The 20104-nt window shown below is 41.4% G+C and overlaps 1 protein-coding gene across 3 annotated transcripts in view; it reads right to left on the bottom strand.

The window, feature by feature from the left end:
* Window positions 1-20104, bottom strand: part of TPK1 (thiamin pyrophosphokinase 1) — a 307648-nt gene that overhangs the window by 62318 nt on the left and 225226 nt on the right. For all 3 annotated transcript variants that reach the window (XM_054193626.1, XM_054193627.1, XM_054193628.1), the window contains one exon: window positions 668-779. In XM_054193626.1, the coding sequence (XP_054049601.1) occupies window positions 668-779 (112 nt within the window). The remainder of the gene's footprint in view (window positions 1-667; window positions 780-20104) is intronic.

The raw sequence follows: 20104 nt of genomic DNA, 5'->3' as shown, positions 1-20104 counted from the left end.
TGCAAACTGTGAGAATGGCGTGCCTTTTCTACATGGGATGGCTCTTAAGTCTGGCCGTGTAAATCAGACTGCAAGAGCAGAGCCTCTCAATTATTGCTTTGCTTTAGGGAGGAGGGGTCAGGAGGATGAAGGCTGTTTCAATTTTTTTTGGTCGAGAAACCTCCTTTCTCTACAGATAAACAACCCTGTTCTAGATCAAATGCACGTTTATCCACTTTAAAATAAGAAAAAGATCTATTCATTCAGAGTTGACAAATAGACAATATAAGTGAAGCAGTTCAGGAGAAGTGAGGTAGCTTTAATAATCTGTATCACATTATTATTTGTTGTAACTTTATGGCTTATAACCAGGAGTTTAGGCACTCACAGCTTCCCCTCCCTGGAGGGCAATGTATCAGGGTGGTAATGCATCATGACCTCAACAAATGTTCTATTTAAACAGCACAATGACTCCCAAGTGGAAAACGGGTTTCTGCCTGCGATATCTCAGGTTTAATATATTTATCTTTTTTTTTTTAAACTTCATATCTAGAAAAAAATGGCCTGGTAGAGATTCAATGCCACGTTTGACCAACAAACACATAAGGCCTTTCAGCACGGGTGAGGCTGATGTAAATGTGGGGTTAGAATAACGTCAAACCCGCCGTCCCGGAGACATCTGACTTACTGAGGTTCCACTTGAGGCCTGTTGTGGTCACGCTCTCGCAGGAGCTCCCGATGGGGATAAGGCCGCACCAGGCACCTTCCAGTCCCGTGTCTACATGCAGCTTGTGCTTGCCCTGCAAGACAGAAGGGTCCCTGGAGTCAGTGCTTGACAGGGACTCAAACAGCATTTGCCAACAGACCTTGCAAATAAAACATGAAGTATTCAGATGGAGACTGGTCCAGAACGTGTCCCAAAGGCTCAGGAATATTTGGCTGCAGGAATTCAGGTCGTTCATGTTTACAGAGGGAGAAAAGACATGTGTTTAGGTTCCAGACATCAGTGCTTTCAAAAAGTTTGTTTCTGGGTTTTTCCAAGCAGAATCTGGCTTTGCTCATTCTTCCCTGGCATTTTCTGAAAAGGCATTTCTGTCAAAACTCGTCTCTTTATTCCTGTGAAATGAAGGCATCCTAACCCGTTCATTTATTTTTTTTCTCTCATCTAAACAGCTGTGTTTCACTTCCAAAACAATGCTAGTCAAAGCACCACTGAAACTCCTTCATTATTTTGACAACATCTGTAAAATTTCATGCACTTCTCCAGGCATGTACTCCTCCCAGAAGCAATAATACATGCAGAAACTTAACTAGGTGCTAGAGAAATTAAGCTAAATATTTAGAATAACATGCTTACACTAAGTAAGAACAACGAAGTGAAATTAAACGACTTTTTTTGTATATCTAAGATAAATTTGTCTTGTAACTGTCAACTTCACGGGATGCAGGAGAAGCAGCAGTTTTTAACGGTGGTGTATTTGTGACCAAACTCTTAATTAGTACTTATAGATGCTGCATGAACATCTTGCCAGGTATCAGCATATGAACAGTTGCAAAGAAGAGTAGATAGTGGAAATCTTTTACAGAATGAAAAAAAAAAAAAGAAGCTGAATGTTGAGTTCTGGCACCATTTTTGTTCTAAGAAACTAAGAAAGTGTTTATGAAAACTATCTACAAGAAAACAGTAAATGCAAAACAGTGACAAGATCAGTGGAGAAATCCTCCTCTGCTCTCTTCTGCACAGGTAATTTATGCTTTCAAACAAACATGGGCCTCATCTAGGGTAAGGTTAGTATTCTTTGAAATAGAAGTTTCTTTGGGGTTTTATTTTATTTTATTGTGGCTGCACAGGCAAGTTAAACCCTTGAGCATGTCTTTTACACACAAATTTTTCATCATTATAAATAAAATCAGATATGCCTACTTATTAATCTACCAAAATAAAAGAACCCTCTGCAACCCAATGAGTATTCAGCGAGTACTTTGTTAAGCAAGAAAGCAAGGTTTTATACCAAAAGAAAAAAGAAGAGTTGACCCATAAAACTCAGGTAAATGTCCCAAGCAGCAAAAATACCTTCTCACAAACTTCCTTTTGGGTAATGTATTTGAGCTTTTTTCTTATGTCCTGTCCTCTCATATGCTCATTACAAATGTCCTTTGAAATACGAAGTCACTAGTTAGAAAGTCAACACTGGAGGCGAAGTATCTTATTGCTGAGATGTTGATGTCTGAGGCATTCGACAGCTTCTTCTGTTAATGCCAAATGCATTATGAAGAAACAACTTCAATACATGTCATGCTCTCAGTTAACAAATGAACCTTGGAAAAGCTGTCAATTAGGGAGTATCAGATTGCATAGCTTAAGCCTGTTTGATTGTTTGCAGAGCATCAAGAAAACCAATCCAATATCATCTGTCTTCTTAGGGTGTCCAGCTTCATGTGGTGATGAGCCGTGTATTTCTATAGTGGTTGCGAATGCTTGCCTGACAAATTCAGAGGTGTAACAAATTCAGGCTTGATAACCTTTTAGCTATGCAATACGCCATGCTGCTTCTCTCTCACAGTATGGAGGGAGGAGGAAAGGGAGAGGAGAAGTACCAGTACAAGCTCTCTTGTTACGTGATCACAGATATTGTCTGTAATGCATTTTATGGTGAAGGAGAGAAGGACTCTTCCCAATGAATGTACATATCACTGCTCAGAGCTACTCAGGGACAGCAGCAAACTCGCTACATTTATCAATTAGCTAAGGAATATGAAAAAGAGAGGTAAAAGTAACTGGATTGACAGAGAACCTCATTAAGTCCTGTATTCTCAAAAACTCTGCCTGCCTGCTACTAGCTTTGTATTTCCTATTTTATGACATTCTGGCCTATCTTACAGATAGGGATGAAATTCAATAAGACATTTACGCAGAAATCTGTCTTTCTGTTCTCATGAAATAAATCTTTAAAACAAAAGATGTCATTAGCAGAGGTTTGCAAATATCTAGGATTTTATCAGGAGTCTTTCACTGCCTGATATTCCCCAAAAATCTCAGTTCCCATACCCCAGTGATTATGTGAGAATCTTGACTTTCTTTCCTAAAAGGACATTTTCTAGCCCTCAGTTATGAGAAATTTCAAACTAGGAGCCCAAAGGGCTAAACCCAAGACAGCAAGTAAATAGGAACTGAAATATTAAAAGGCAAATTATTTTTTAAAATACCTCTCAACTTTTAAGCCAAACTCATGGCTTAGAGATTGGTTCACTCATATTACACAAGACAGTTTTAAAGACTATTCTTTAGATCAGTATATGATCTTAATATTATTGAGGGCAGCAGGGATAGAAAAGGGAAATGGTCATTGAGCAGAAAAAAACCAAACAAAAACCCCCAAACGACCTCCTCATTTTTGCCGAAAAAAGATTAATCAGACAATGCATTTGTACAGTATGGCTCTAAAGTCAAAACACTGCGAGTTGGCCACAGGGGTAATGAGGTGCCCAAGCTTATCTTCAAGTTTTCAAGTACAGATCTTTCAACCAAGCAAGATGGAGCTGCTATTTGCAGGAGGAAGGGAGGATCAGAGCTTGTAATTTGCAAATACAAGTAATAATTTGTTCTATTTAAATCTCTGTGATTAAAGGAAAAATTATATACTGGCACTTAAAATATGACACTGTTTTCAGTTTCTGTAGAACTCAAAGTTCTAAAATTAGGATTAAAAAGAAAACCAAAGTTTGACTAAATAAATCTCTCCTCAGGTTTTTTCTTGCCTCTGTAGGAGGTAACTGAAATATTTTCACATTTAACTAAAGAATCAAATAGTACCATGTTTGAATGAAACTGGTGATAAAATAATGGCTAAGAATACAGCTGCATTGATTTTTATCTTATTAAGTCAGTTTTGAAAAACATTGATCAATCTTCAGCATTGATTTTTTTTTCTTCATTTTGTCTCTGATGCTGGGAAATAAGATCAATTTCTAAGTTCAGCAATAAGAAGAAAATGTCAGAAGATATTTTTAAGAATGCTTCATCCATATAGGTTAAACTTTTCCTTTTGAATCTGATGTCTTGTGTTATAAGAAAGCATTTAAGCAGCAGTGGTTGTATCTACCCCCACTCCAACACTGTTGCTGCCAAGGAAAGACTTAAAGACATAGTTGTTCTCTGTTACATCTCCTAACTCAAATGAATAGAAATCTGATTGCCAGGAACTCATATACCTAACCCTATCCAAGGTTATAAGGTGCTAAAATCCTTAGTCAAAAATTTGCAAGCTGAAAAGCACGTGAACAAGTATCAAGATAAAAGCTGATAGCTTCTATGCGTGCACAGATACCCCACATGCACTTCATAAAAGTATAGAGAAAATTACTTCTCCAGGTGCTTTCCAGACCAACTTGAATACATGTATTGCAATAAATGTATATTCTAAAATAGATATCAAATGACAAAATGTTATGAAAGAGAGAGAGGATGGGGACTGATCTTCAGTACTGCATTCTGAAGGGACCTGAAGGAGGGAAACCTGGAACCTGGCATGTTGAAACTGGACACAGGGGGGAGGCATGAAGCCTGTTAACAAGATGCTGGGGAAGAATAAGGAATTCAAATTAAGCTTTCAAAAACAAATGAAGAAAGATATAATAAACAGATCTTGGACTGAAGGACTAGGACATGTGAGAGGTAATGGGGAAGGAAAAGGAACAAGATACAGGATTAGAGGAAAAAGCAACCTTATTCTAATTTTCAGGCTGACCTAATAGTTTGTCCAGTATAAATAAATCTACTGCATAACTTAACTCCTACAAGTTGCTGATTTTCTCAACAGTATACTTTCACCTGTGCTTGCTGTGAAATCTGGGACTACAGAGAAACAGGATTTCTTGAGATCTGGCCAACTGCCCTATGATACCTCCTCCACTAGCTAGGTCTTGTTTTCCATAATCTTTTGATAAAACATCTTTTTATATCAGCTTTATTTCAACAATTACTCCATAGATGGCAGCACATACTTGAAAACAACAACAGCAGCAAAAACTAAATACAGATGTCATAGTGTTACCCAGGGAAAAGGCAAAACCCACAATCTGTTTTAGTACATAAACATCTGGGTGTAGAAAATGGCATATAGACAAAAGACTCATGAAATGGGTGGAAATCAACACGATCACCAAAGACTGCAGAAGAGAGGAGGAGGAGGAAAGGAACAAGGATGAAACCAAGCTGAGAACATTTATGTTTAAAATCAAATATCATGATTGGCAATAAAGTAAAAACAAAGTTCTAGAAATATTTCTACTAATCATTAGTTGTGTAGGAAAGAGCTTGACTTAACAATAACAAAAGCTTTTAGGCTGAGATTCTGAACAGCCAATTTTTCTAAAAGGATGAATTTAAGAAGAGCTATTTTGTTATAACCCTAAAATATCATCAATTGTCTTTTCAAACAAATATATATAGTGCCAAGTTGCTATTACATGAATGCTATTCACAGAGCATTATTTGAGCAAACCAGGCTTTTTGTTGCTGTTGAAAATAAAACTACCCATAGTTCCGGTGAAAACTTAGAAGTCTAAAAGCTCTTGTATATTGTATCAATGACTGCGTAAACTCATATGGAAAAACTAGCAAATTTATTGTGCTGCAAAACAACATTCAAAAATGTTGGACCCAATCCTGCTGATCTTTACTATCAAACGTTAGTAGTGCTCCTGTACGGAAATGGATAGACATCAGACAAACAGAGCCCCACCAAGCCTACCCTTCAAGAGGAGCACTTCATAAAATGATGACTCTATAGTGAATAAAATCCCAGGCAGTAGAAAGAGAATAAATTATAATCATTATTAGACCCAATTAATGAACACATCTGCTTCAAACCAATTTATGGTAAGGGTACAGAAAGAAATCCCTGTGGAGGTAAGTGCCGCTAAAACGAAAAGATTTACTATAACCTGAGGTTATACATTTAAGTGGTTGCTACTGTATATCTAATGTACAAATTATCCACAAAGAGCAGATGATCCCGGACTTTCATACATTCGCACATGAACTTTTTCTACAGGCCTAGTAAAACCCTCCTGAGAGTACGCTTATCGTGTAATATTGATGACATGTTTTACTGAGCACAACAGGTGCGTCCCTTGTTTGCCCATCACCTGTTGCAGCATGAGCAAGTAAAACCAATTCTCTATCTTCTGCAGTCAAATCTATATGACCGACAAGAAAACAGCGATGATAGGTGCAAAGAATGCAAAACTATATTTCTCTCTGGAGACTGCAAGCAGTTAAAACTGCCAGCAGCATAGACGCTGCTAACATGCACACAAATGAAGTGATGAAAACACTTTATCAAGCAAATAAGATATCTGGGAATATAAAAGCTACTTTAAAAGGGAGTTTGGGTGGTTTAATTTCTTTTCACAGACATATCTTAAAGATTGACAAATGCCATAAATACTAATTCTTCTTCTACTCTGAATACTACCCTAAAGAAAAACTCATTCTGTTGAAACTTCCCACTTGCAAACGAAATTCCACAACATTTTCTTCAGTCTACCATAAATCAATGCAAAATACACCACAAATGCAGCGTTAAACTATGATAACCAAGACCTGGCTGGCGCTTCTCGAAATTCAAGCAAGCCTTACGCTGGCCCAGTGTGACATTTTATCCTTGAGCTTGTGCAGTTGATGCCCTATCCTCAGCAGGCCCATCATTATAGTTTTAATTAGCATTTTTAGTGATGCCCTAAAAAATCAGAACCATTTTCTTTATATCCATTTATGAGACTACAGAGTATAATAGATTGCAGATAAGAGTGAAAAGTAGACAAGCTGCTGAAGATTTCATATTGCCTGTATAATTATTATGCAATGTTGCAGTTAAATTGTCAAGCTAGAGGGGCCTTTACTAAGGGCACTAATATTCTGTAATTCCTAAGTGATGAAAATTACAGCATAATCTTTCTCACCATCCACCAGTTCATAATACATTTAGTGTCACTGCCCATTCTTTTTTGTGCATTTCTACGGGAGAAGAGTCCAGAGGATCTGTTCTACCTAGACTACATTTTCCCTGGTATTAGAGAAGTGTGGGAGTTAAATTAAAAGACAGGATATTGTTCACCTAACTTGCGGTAAGAAACAACTTTTTCTTCACAGCACTGAATTACTAAGGACTTAGGAATCCTTAGTGTCCTCAAACCAGCACACTAAGTATTGCTGGAAGGCACCTTTATGCTATGTAAGAATACACGGAATTTTTGTGCAAGTATAGAGTGCTAGGATTGTTTTGTTTTGTTTTTTGAAAGTATTTAGGTTCTCTTGCAATACAAGAAAAAAACTGTGGTTACCAAGCCTAATGCATATCAGTGTTTATTAACATTTGCTATACAACAATATTCGATACATATTTTTTTCTTGTCTGCGTTGTTCCGATCAGGTTGCTTCCTCTGTGCACCTTGCTTTCTCTTCCCTGTTACAGCTAATCTGTCTTCCCATTCACAGAGTTCTTCACGGTCCATCCTGTGATGGAGCCTATTGTGTCCTATTTACTGGGAAGAGATTAATTAATTAATTTTTCCGTTTATCAGCTACTGACCACCTGAATCTTGGCTGGCTGTTGTAGCAGGCACCTTTGTGACTTCCCCTAAATTCAAATCTGTTCATCTCTTCTCAGAAGTCTTCCCAGATATGCTGGCAAATCTCCGTAGCTCTCCTCCGCCAAAATCTCACTTAGAAATCTTCTCTACTACATGCGCAAGAAGAATGATCAACAGGCTGCCGGTCAACATCTTCTTATAGTTTCTTGTGCTCCTCGATCTACATCCATGTGATGCCCTTGCTTTTTTATGTATTACATCATGCAGCAAATTATGAGCCCACAAATCCTCTTACATGGCACCATCCTTTTAGTAGAAATTGGCTTCATATTCAGGGGCTTCATGTTAGGATTAGAGGCTTCATAAAGGCCTGGCCTCTGTAATTCCTTCAGTAAAAGCAAACTGATGGCAAGAGTTCTTTGCACTGAGCTGGGGAATCTCACAAATGCCCTTTTCTCCCTCTCATTTCTGTCTGTTACTTTCACGTATGTCTAGGTAAGAAAGCGAAAGGCTTGAAGGAGTGAAAAATGAAATTTTGAGACAGTTTTTAGCATCCCTTTTTGTGCTCTATAACAGGAAGGAATAATTTGCCGTTATTATAAAGATAGTCATTGACCTACGATAAGAAACTGTATCTATTTTCAATAGACAGGGAAATAGTTTCTGCTTTATAACAACAGGCTTTGAAGATGGGTTATGAGAGGGTGGTCAAAGCTTGGAACAGGTTTCCTGGAGAGGTGGTCGATGCCCCAAGCCTGTTGGTGTTCAAGAGAAATTCGGATAATGCCCTTAATGCCATGCTTGAACTTCCACAGGATGGCAAGACCTCACATCTCTGACTCTAGTGAGGCTCAAAGATCAAGCCCTCAGCCTGAAGCAGGACATGCTACTGAACTAAATGGTTGCAAATCCCTGCGGATTTTTTTTTTCTCCCTGTACTCATTTTTAGAAATACCTGAGCTGTTTCCTTTGGAAAAAGAAGCTAAACCACAAGAGTCTAAGACCACCAGTGCTCCCTCAGAACGAAGGTCCACGTGGCCCAATACTCTTGTCTCCCAAGTGGTCAGCCATCAAAGCCCCCAGGAGGGTGTATGAGCAGCGCAAGCCTCCTTCTGCCAGGGTGCTGGGGGTGCTCAGAGGCCTCCCCTGGGACCCCCACCCCCAGCGTCTGCTGCCAAGGGCCCAGGGGCCGTGTCTCAGCTCCGCCCGGGGCCGTCAGTCCCTGCCTGGGGGATGCTGTAGGTGTGCCCGTCTCTGCCCCTGTCTCCTGGGTGGGCCTGGGACCTGCCCTGCGGAGAGCTGCTCTCCTGGATGGAGCCCTCAGGCCTAGGTCAGGGCTCCTCGTGCACAACTCCAGGCGTAATAGAGCGTAATTGCTCTGCTCTATTCTACTTGGTTCGGTTCAGTTCGATTCCGTTCCGTGCACTCACCATGAGACTGTTATTTGCCTGAAATGCTAGAGGGTTTTCAGCTCCAAAAACACTTTCAAGTGGAAATAGGATTTTGTTTATCTGAACCTGTTCCAGAGCCAATGCACTAACACAATGCACATGTGTATCCAGGAGCAGGCATTCTTCAGTTTAGCTTGAAGAAACATCCCTTGCAGCCTGGCAAAGGGAAGCCCCAGGGGCACGGAAAGAAGCAGCAGGAATACAGGCCCAGCACTCCCTGTTTCCTGGAGAGTGAGAACTTGGAAGAATGAGCATCGATATCAAGCACACACAAAAGAAGAGGAGGACGAGGAGGACGAGGAGGACGAGGACATATCAACGACAAACACACTTTTTGCTTTCCAAAACTCTGCGCCGCTGTGCTTCTTGTCCAGTGATGCCTGAAAAGCGCTCCCGTGCCTGCCCTGCGCTTGTATTGCCCACGGGGAGAGCTGAGAAGTGGCAGCTCCGGATGGTGCATCAAGCCTGGAGCCCTTCCAAGCAGCGGCTGTTTTGCCCAAGCAAGAACCCCATGGAGCCAAGGGAAGAGCGGAGCTCGCTCCCGCTCCAAGCTTGCAATGGGCAAGAGAGCCCGAGAGAGCCAGGGCATGAGTGGTGCCTTGGAGGTGCAAGAGCAGCAGGCAAGAACCGAGCCGAAAGGGCCGCGAGGAGCCCTGACAAGGGGCTGTGCTCAATGCCACAGAGGACAAGAAGCAGCTCCCGGGGGCACCCTGGGGGCCCCCTGGGAGTGTAGAAAGCTTCCTCCCCCCGGATGCGGGGCACGAGGGCCACCTTCGTGGAGCAGGAGCAGCAGGCTCCTGGCCAAAAGGGCCCAAAGGAGCCCTGGCAAGGGGCGCTGCTCAATGCTGCAGAGGAAGGCAAAAAAACCCCCGGGGACATTTGCTAGCCCACCCTGGGGGAAAAAAAAGCCTTCCTCCCCCCAGCTGCAGGGCACGAGAGGCCATCTTCGTGGTGCATGAGCAGCAGGCAGTGACCTGGCCACTATGGAGCAGAGGGGCCTGACAAGTGGCCATGCTCAATGCTGCAGAGGAAGGCAAAAAACCCCCGGGGAGCAGTGCCAATGTGCCCCGGGGGAAAATTCCTTCCTGACCCCAGCGCTGGCGATCGGCTATTCCCTGAGCATGTGAGCAAGACCTGCCTCCTCGTCCCGCAGGCTGGTCACGCCTCCCAAGAGATGCCCAAGCCCTGTTCTCCCTCAACTCAGAGGCTTCCAAGAGTGGCCAAAGGCCCTTGGCCTGATTGACCCTGGGGGCAAGAATGCTTCCCGTGCCTGGCAGGATACCAGTGGGTGCTCCAAAGCACTGGGACCCCTGGCAACATCTCTGCATCCCATTTCTTACAGTTGCTACCACTGGCTCCACAGGGGATGAAGATGGCGAGCTCTACAGTGCTCCTCAAGAAGGCATTCTTTTGGTCTTGCCACTGTTATCCAGTTGAAAAGGACTTCTGTCCCTCAGATGAGCTTTGAGTGCCCCACCAGGAGCTGGCCTTGCAGCGGAGAACCTCCAGCAACTTCATCCAGCCTCTGATCTTCTTCCCTCAGCCCCATCCAAGTAATTCCACCAGCTCTCAAGGACTTCTTCTTGTATGTCTTCAGGCTGCCTCAGGCCATCTCTGGCAGTGAGACAGAAAAGGATGCTCCCTTTTATCCTGCCCCGGGACATTGTGACTGCTTCGTTGCCGGGTAGTGGCATTGTGACATGGGGGTGATGGGCCCCCCCTGCGCGGGCCCCCCCCTGCGCAGCCCCCCCTGCCACCCCTCCACCCGGCATCTTTCAGAGGAAGGCCTTTGGGGCGCTGGCCCCAGGCAGTCCCAGTGCTCACGAGGCCCAGGGGGCTGTCCATGCCCTTGGTGGCCATGCACCGGGCACAGCTGCCGGAATTCCCTGTAAATTCATCTGTACATTCAGCCTATGTAAATAAGGGCATTTATGCCATATACACATTCATTTGGTTGTGGGGATGCCCAAAGTGAAAGAAAGGCTTTTGGGTTCCCTCTGCATGAACTTTGCAGGGATGTAAAGAACACGCAGGATTTCCTCACCATTCCTTACCAATGCACCAAGGGACATTTGCTACTACCGTGCTTATGGTGAGGTCGTCTTCTTGGAAAGAAGTCCTGAATGGTTTTGTGTTCTTGACTGTCTTTTTCCTTGCACTTCAGTAGCTCTTCTCCTCCTTTGGCCTTCATCCTTGATATCTTTCTTGAAAATGATGGCATCCTCTCAGCCTTCGTCTTGCCCCTGCTAGTCATCGTCTTCTGTAGGCCCTCCATACCCCTAATCAACTGCTTAGTCTTTGTTTGCCTTCATCCCAGACAGGGGATGAGAAATGTCCCTAGTGGTACAGGTGAGTTCTCACCAGGGCTTTGCACAATGCTTGCCTTTCCTATGGAAATATCTTGCCTGATACTCAAGAATGCATTTGCCTGTGTCCCCTTCGTGGCTCATAGTCACCTTGTGATCTACTCATGCCTCCAGAATATTTCTGTTCATATAAAGAATCTCAACATTTTGATGTAAGCTCAGTGTGAAGAGAGAGGAGGCAGGCCCTTGAATGTGTCCTTAATAATATGCTTTAACTTTTGGTCAGCCATGAAGTGGTCAGGCCATTGGACTTGGACTAGATGGTCGTTGTAGGTCCCTTCCAACTGAACTATTCTATTCTATTCTATTCTATTCTATCCTACCCTACCCTACCCTATCCCTTCTTATTTACTGTTTGGGAACAAACTAGAATTTGAACCCATGAAATGAAACCACCATAGAACAAGTAATGCCAGATCAAATACAGAGTAATACAGTGCAAGAAGAAAAACCCTGACATAAAAACATAAAATAAGGGTCGACAGAATGACAGGTTGCTGTCGGTATCGGTAAAACCGATACACAGCTCACCCTGCCAAATGCAGAAAGGCTGGAACAAGTAATACTGCCTGTTTAGGCCCTTTGACTCATATATATTGCATTTTCTGTATATAAAAATTTTCAGTCCGTTTCACACAATAGCAAGTCAGACCCGATCTTCTGCAAGAGGAGCTGAACCCTCACGTAAAACAGAAACTTGCTAGGGCAAATCTATTTGCAGCCCGTATTAATGACACAGAAGAATCAAATTAGTTTCCATCACAGAAGTATCAAAAAAGAAACATAAAGACAAGCTAGAAAGAAAACATATGGCCAAATTCTTGAAAAAAATCTAAAAGCTAAACAATTAATTTCTAGCTATTTAAAGCACTAATAAACTTCAGGAGAACTACAAATTGATGCCTCTCATGAAAAAATACATATTCAAGGATCGTTTATGGAATTAGGTGCATTACTCTTGAATACTAGATTTCCTTCTTTCCTAATCTTCTCTAGCTACATCCCCCTCTTGGAAAGCATTCACGCAATTTCATTGCTGCTACTACTGCACGAAGCAAGATGCCTTTGGGCGAGTACTAGGAGAGAATTGTGTTCAAGCCATCTAAGATTTCAGAATAAAAATGCTATTGCCGTGGAAGTTTGCAGACTGTGAGAACTTTTCTGCTAATAGAAAATACATTGTCTTCCAACAAATCTCGAAGGCCTACAAATGGTACAAAATGGAATTTGAAGGTGCATTTTCGTTTAGACAGGAACGAAGGTGTGACAGGCGGCTGGCAATCACTGTAGCAGTTTACAGCCTTTCAATGGACAGTTGCTAATAGCCAACAATCCCCATATGGTCCTTTGGAGGGCTGAACATTAGCCACATGTGTTCTGGCTACAGGGCAAAGCATGATGGCAGGATGAAATCAGACAACTTAATGTATTAACAGAATCTCTGGAGACAAATTGCCCATTTTTTTCTGTGTTTTTTTTTTTTTTTTTTTGAGGTTTTTAGAAAGAAATCAAATGGAAGGCAAATACAGAGTTTCAGACTTTGGTCAAGAGTGTGTTGGTTAGTCAATATGGCCAATCACGTCAGATTTTAAAAAGGCACTCAAAAGAAAGGGAAATATGTGCTGTTTTAAAACATAATTCACCTTGACTGCTGGGGGAAAACAGTATGGTTTTGTTATCAGACAACAAACGAGGCACGCCAGATTTCTTCTGGAAGGGAATGGTGGACGACCCCTCTCTGATCTGGTATCCGTCTAATGAAACACTCGTCCATAATAATATTAATTCAATTTATAGGTTTTATTTTATTTTAAATAGTCAGAACACCCTTGTTAGATACCTGAGAAGCACTTGCCTAGATAATTAGTGCACATCTAGAGAGGCTGAAATGCACCAGAAGCTTTTATATGGTCACTTAGTGGAAGAATATTTAAGTAATAAATAAGATAAGTTCATTTGGTTATGCTTTAGCATGCCAAAAAATTGGCTAATATGTTCTTTCATTCAGTTAGTGCTGCAGACTTCTATATATTCTATAATATGTTACTAATCTAAACTACTTTTGATAGTTGATCTAATTTAGAAAGTGTGTCTTGCTAAGACCCCCAAACTGTGTTATTTCAACTAATTAACAGAAGAGATTAATGTTTCAGTATTTTTTTTTTTCAAATGAAGATCACCAGAAGTTAAATCTGAGATGACATCTAAGATGAAATATGTTAATATTAATTTTGCCTGTGTCTGGACAATAAAACAGTATGTGCTTGTCTTAGCTCTCAGGTAGAATGAGGTTTGGAGAATTATTTGTGACTACGTTCAAATGTGAACTTGTACATAATGTAATGGGTATTCTTGGCCTCCGTCTCCCCTTTAGACCAAAGGATTGTAACACTGTGTTTTTGGAACACAGGGAAGAAAAAAATTCAGGTCTATCTTCTAAATTCGTACAGGCAGTTTTTCTCCATTTCTCCTTCTCTCCTTTGCTTTTCATAGGATAGTTTCAGGACAGCATCTTAGCAGTCTCAAGGACCAATACATACCATTTCATCTCTTTGCTCCCAGCCACCATCCCAGGATTCCCCACAGGTTCTGAGAATGCCAAAAGCATGTCAAAAACCAGGGCGTTTTCATTTTCTCTCACTCAAATCCTTCCCCTGTCTGTTGGTAAAAACACTGTAAAAGCCCACCAAAATACAAGTTTAAATGCATCAGAATTTCCTGTTGCCACATCTGGGCCTTATGTGTCGTGCTAAAATTTAAGTAAAATCCATAAATCTTCAATTTTAGATAAATTATCTTTTAGTGGTCAAACTAGAGTTGCAATTGCTTCCCCCATCCGCTTCATGGCCGTCTACCTGGAAACTTGCACTTAGATTTCAATCAGAAAAAAAAAAAGAAGGAAGAATTCAGATGTCTAAAATGCTTACCATTGCAAGCACAAACATAACTAGACAGCAGAAATGTCACATTTGAGTGCGTTAAGTAAGACTAGAGAATAAAAAGCAAAGTTTTATGGAGGCATTAAAAGTTTTAGGGGAGCAAAACTTTTATCAAACTGGAGTGAAACTGCTGGCAAACAAAAATGATAAAGCTTTTGAGAATTTAAATAAGAGTGAGAAGGAAAACTGACAGGTGCTAAGGAGCAAACAGGTCAGACAAAGACATCTGCCAGGGACATCAGCAACATAAAGGTAACTTTCAATCCAGTAGTGGAGGACAAGACAAAAAATTAGAGTTGAAGTGAAGGAGGCGCAAGCTGAAATCACAGAAGTAATTTCCATAGAGGAATAAAATCTACCCAGGGGTGATAAGAGATTTAAATAAAAGTATGCTTATATATAAAATGAGGGAAAACTAAAAGGGCTTAAAGCTGTAAAATGAAAACATACGTACTAGTAGGTTTTTACTATTGGCAGTCCATAATGTGTTTACATCAACATTTTATTTCAGTGCACAAAGGGTTTGGTTGCTTTTTTTTTAAATTTATTTTTGTTTTTCTTCTATCTTTTTTTTTTCCCCCAATAAAAAAAACCGACCAAGACTGTGGACTGTCTCCGCATACTGTGCTTAGATTCAAAGAGAGCTGGAGCACACACAGCAAATTCCTTCTGGACAAAGCTAAACTGGAAGATGCTCTTCAGAAGAGGACCTAAAGCACTGCACTCAGTAACGGGCATTCACAGAACCACAGACCCAGACGAGGACTAGCCTGAAATAAAGGACCCTGAAACGCGTGCAGTGTGGGCATCAGCCACCACAAAGCGTTTCATGCCTAACAACCTCTTTCTGCTGGTCTGCACTGCTTGTTAACATAGACACGGAGTCTGAAGATGAAGGAGGTCTGAGAGAAATGTGGTAACAGTTAGAGGGCAACATCGGCTGCCTCCACAGAAAGCGGCAAACGATTACAGTCGGCAAGATTTAGGAAGGCAAATTCTTGATGTCTTGAAACAAGTTATGGGATGTCCTTTGCAACAATTTGTAAATGCCGTACAGTGGCATGATACAGTCTATGAGTACTGCGGTTTATCTTAGGTAGTACCTTTTACAGAAAACAGGCAAGCAACAAACCACCAGCTCAGGGTATGTTTTTCTTGAGTAGTTAGTTTGGGACTGTTGCAGTATAATGGAGAGACGAACAGAAGATTTTACTTTTTAACTCTAGACAAAAGAGCCCATGCTGGCTCAGAGGATGCCAGATAAGCTTCTGGATACAAACAGTTTGGTTCTGCTTCTATGGAAGGACCTGTCATTCTCTGGGAAGGAGGACAGGCACATTGGAGGAGCTGTTGGTTAAGGAAGCTGCTGAGGGTATTTGAAAAGTTTGCATACCAACTTCCTGAAGTGTTTTGGTTTTAATGTTAAATACACAGCAGGCTGATTTAAGGAGAGTGTCTGATTTTTATGCTGACTGCTGCTCACAGACTCCTGAAAGGAGGAATCACAGGTGCACAACAGCACTGGATCTGTGTATTGGGTTTTGGTAGCTGGGGGGCTACAGGGGTGGCTTCTATGAGAAGCTGCTAGAAGCTTTCCCGATGTCTCATGGAGCCAATGCCAGCCGGCTTCAAAATGGACCTGCTGGCCAAGGCTGAGCCCATCAGTGACAGTGGTAGTGCCTCTGTGAGAACATATTCAAGAAGGAGGAAAAAAAAATGCAATCACAGATGAAGAGAGGAATGAGAATATGTGAGAGCAACAACTCTCCAGACAGCAAGGTCAGTGAAGAAGCGGAGGAGGAGGTGTTCCAGATTCCAGAGCAGAGATCTCCCTGCAGCCCATGGTGAAGACCATGGTGAGGCAGCTGTCCCCCTGCAGCCCATGGAGGTTAATGGTGGAGCAGATATCCACCTGCAACCCGTGGAGGACCCCACGCTGGAGCAGGTGGATGCCCAAAAGAGGCTGAGACCCTGTGGGAAGCCCACACTGAAGCAGGCTCCTGGCAGGACCTGTGGAGAGAGGAGCCCAGGCTGGAGCAGGTTTGCTGCAGGACTTCTGACCTTGTGGGGGACCCACGCTGGAGCAGTCTGTCCCTGAAGGATTGCACCCTGTGGAAGGGACCCGTACTGGAACAGCTCATGAAGAACTGCATCCTGTGGGGAAGACTCATGCTGGAGAAGTTCATGAAGGACTGTCTCCCATGGGAGGGACCCTACGCTGGAGCAGGGGAAGAGTGAGCAGAGTCCTCCACCTGAGGAGAAAGGATTGGCAGAGACAATGCGTGATGTACAGACCGCAACCCCCATTCCCCATCCCCCTGCACTGCTCAGGGGAGGAGGTAGAGAAAATCAGGAATGAAGTTAAGTCTGGGAAGAAGGGAGGCGTGGGGGGAAGGTGTTTTTAAGATTTGGTTTTATTTCTCATTACCCTATTTTGATTTGACTGGTAATGAATTACACTAATTTTCCCCAAGTCGAGTCTGTTTTGCCCGCGATGGTAATTGCTGAGTGATCTCCCTGTCCTCATCTCAAGCCATAAGCCTTTCATTGTATTTTCTCTCCCCTGTCCAGCTGAGGAAGGGAGTGATAGAGTGGCCTTGCTGGGCACCTTGTGTCCAGCCAGGGTCAATGCACCACAATCTACTAGCCCTAAATTGACCCAACTGCTGCTTGGATCTGCTGGCTCTACAATACACAAGACAAGAAGCTAGTTCTGACTTATTTCCAGGAAGCCTACACCTGGTTTAAGGAGTAAACCGAGCTGCTACACCCCCTGCTGAGCCCCCAAAACTGAAATTTGACCTTCTCAATACCAAACTTATAAAATGCAACATTTTGTGACCTGCTTACAAGTTAATGAACACAATTCACATATTGTATTTCTACTCGGTCTTTTCCCATCTTCTCTATGTAAACTTCTTTCTTGCTATAAAATAAAGTAAAAAATAAAAGAAGACTGACACAGTGACACATGGTTAGATCTGCAATCTCCCCACTGCACAAGTTGGTTCCTTTCAAAATTGTTACTAAAGCTGGGCATGGCTAGTAGGACATATTGCAAAAACCAAACATTATAATCAGACCTACAAGTGTGAATACAGATTGAAATAATAAAACTACTATTGTTTTATACTGCCCCAGCTTCAACTTTAACTAAGGAACTAAACAATCATCAGATCAAAGAATAAATTAATAGCTTATTGTTTATTAAACCTCTCTCCTTCCCTTTCCCCACGAATTATAACCAAGTATGTTTGTTCATTTCAAATCAGAGTACACATGGTACTGACTTCCATTGTTCTAAAAGGAAACAAATATTTCTCTTAGGAAATGATTACACCCATGTGTAAGGGAAGACAAATTCAGATACGGAACCATCAGGAAGTTCAGATCCAACCTTAAATCTAAGCTTTCCCGAACCTTTCAATGCTAAGGTACAGAGTTTTGGTTTTCTACTACTGCATGATACTGCAAAATGTGACTCATCACAGAAACCTGCTCTCAGACCAGCAGAGGAGAAATATCTATGGAAGATAAGTACATCTATTGTAGTTCTACAGTAAATGAATATAACAGAAACAAAGTGGGAAAATTTCAGTGTTCCAGATTCTTGTGCACAAAAATACAATACACGTCTTTGTCTTATTGCTTCCATACAGACTCTTTGCCTCTCTGCTGTATGTATGAATATTCCTTTCATTTTTTTTAAACAGCTGCAGCTGCTGAAACTGAAATAAGACCTGTATTACACAGACTGCCCTGCGATTTCCTGAGATGTGGGACTGTCTTCAGTCTAGATGTCACTCATAACAGACAGCTCTGTCTCTGAGGGCCCAGGCCCGTCGGCAGACGGCAAGACTGCAAAGGGGTTAATTTTCTATGTGTCTTTTCTTGATATCAAAATTACTAGCTGCTTCATTGCTTACGCCCTTTTTCTTTTCCATCTGCTGTCTTTGCAGCTATCAACTGTGTAATCCTTAAATTTTGCTTCACAACGTGCAATTGGTAGGCAGTTTTCAACAAAGCAGCTAGTGATTTTCTCAAAAGAATTTTAAAAACTCCAGAGATTTTTCACTTTTCTATCCTGGAAAACAAAGAAAGAGCAAGACCTAACAAAACTTAAACTTTAGTTATTACCCCTAACCTAGAGTTACCGCAGCTACATCCAAAACAAAAGTGCCAGTAGTTGAAGTTTTATGCTTAAATGAACCAGATTGCCTTCAGGATACTGCATCTTAAACTATTAACAGGTAAAGTTAAAAACACCATTGTATTTCCTGACGTCTGCAGCTAAGATATAGCCTTTAATCCACTCTAAGTTTGGAGGTTTTGTTTTAAATACCAAGCACTTTGGGGCACAGCTTTGATGCCTACTCTTTTTTTTTTTTTTTTTTGTACTTGTGAACTTTATGTCAGTAGACATAATATGCATAGATAAGTTTTAAATATTTTCAGACTTCATATATCTCATTTGCATGTTCAATGAAAAGTCTAAGGAGTCAAAACTTATGTTTGTTTTTTAAAATTAGAAAAATCAGCTGCAAGTAAACATTTGCCTATCATATATTCCTCTGAGCTATTCCAGCTACCACTGAAAGTAATGCAAGTCTAGAAGTCAAGTTTATACATAAAACCTCTGGACAACTAGTAATGCGTTTTCTACCAGAAAGTTTGTGTACACGAGCAATCATGCACTACGCACATCTTTTGCCTCTGGCAAAAGCAGAAGGGTTTTGCGAATAATTACCATCTTTCCCCATATTCCAAGATCAGAGGTAAATGCATCTAGTGCAACATATCACCTGAAATTCCATGCATTTTTGCCGAATCTCCTAGCTCTCCACAGTGTATGCAGATATGACACACAGAACTTATCACATACAATGTTTATTAGCATAAATGTCTACAACCCATTAAATTAAGTTTTTTTGAAAATGGGGTTCTACAGTTTTGAACATTCAACAGCCCATTCTATAAATTAGATGTAGTTAGACCTGGGAAGGACAATTTCTCTAAAACTAAAGCCGAACTTTTCTAGCACAACTTTTTCACACCATGGAGTCAGAGACTGCATTTTCGCCTATATTCAGAAAAGGACACATGTGACAAATGGTACGTTACCTACATATAAATTTTGATTTTTTTTTTTTATTTGCAAATACTGTTAACTTGCAATTTTAAACATGTAAAGATATCTAGAATGTGATTTTAGATTCTTAAGGAATGGAAAGCCCTTAAGCCTCTGACTGTACGACACAGATCCCTACACAGCTATATATCTATAATCCCATTCACACCATGCACGTTTTTAAATACTATTCCCATGATGAAAAGGAAAAAGTCCTTGCTTAGAAAGATAAATTCTGAGGTGTCCTAAGTTAAAGATAAGCTGCTATGCTGTGTAAGAAAAGGAAATTCTGGTTAAGTCTTGAACAGGTTCACTGTACATTGAAGCTTAAGCTGAACGCAGATGTGGGCTGTGCAGTAAACACAGGATATATACTAGAGATACATAAGGTGAAGTACAGGAGGATAATACTGTTCCTAAATCAGGCCACTAACTAATCACATCTAAACAGCTGAGAGGTGAAAAACTATTTGCTGTAGGCACCTATTTGTTCAGCAAGAGAGAAATAAGGGTCCACTTCTTTTGTTACCATGAGAAGGGCTTCTGACTTTCGTTAAAAAAAAAATTGGTCAGCTGTAAGACTGAGAGGCTAGACAGCAGCCAAAGGTGGAGTTCACCACCGGGATTTATTAAAGATAAGCACGC

This window comes from Rissa tridactyla, chromosome 2 (genome assembly GCF_028500815.1).
Source record: "Rissa tridactyla isolate bRisTri1 chromosome 2, bRisTri1.patW.cur.20221130, whole genome shotgun sequence".
Lineage (NCBI taxonomy): Eukaryota > Metazoa > Chordata > Aves > Charadriiformes > Laridae > Rissa > Rissa tridactyla.
This window is presented reverse-complemented; position numbering and strand designations above follow the sequence as displayed.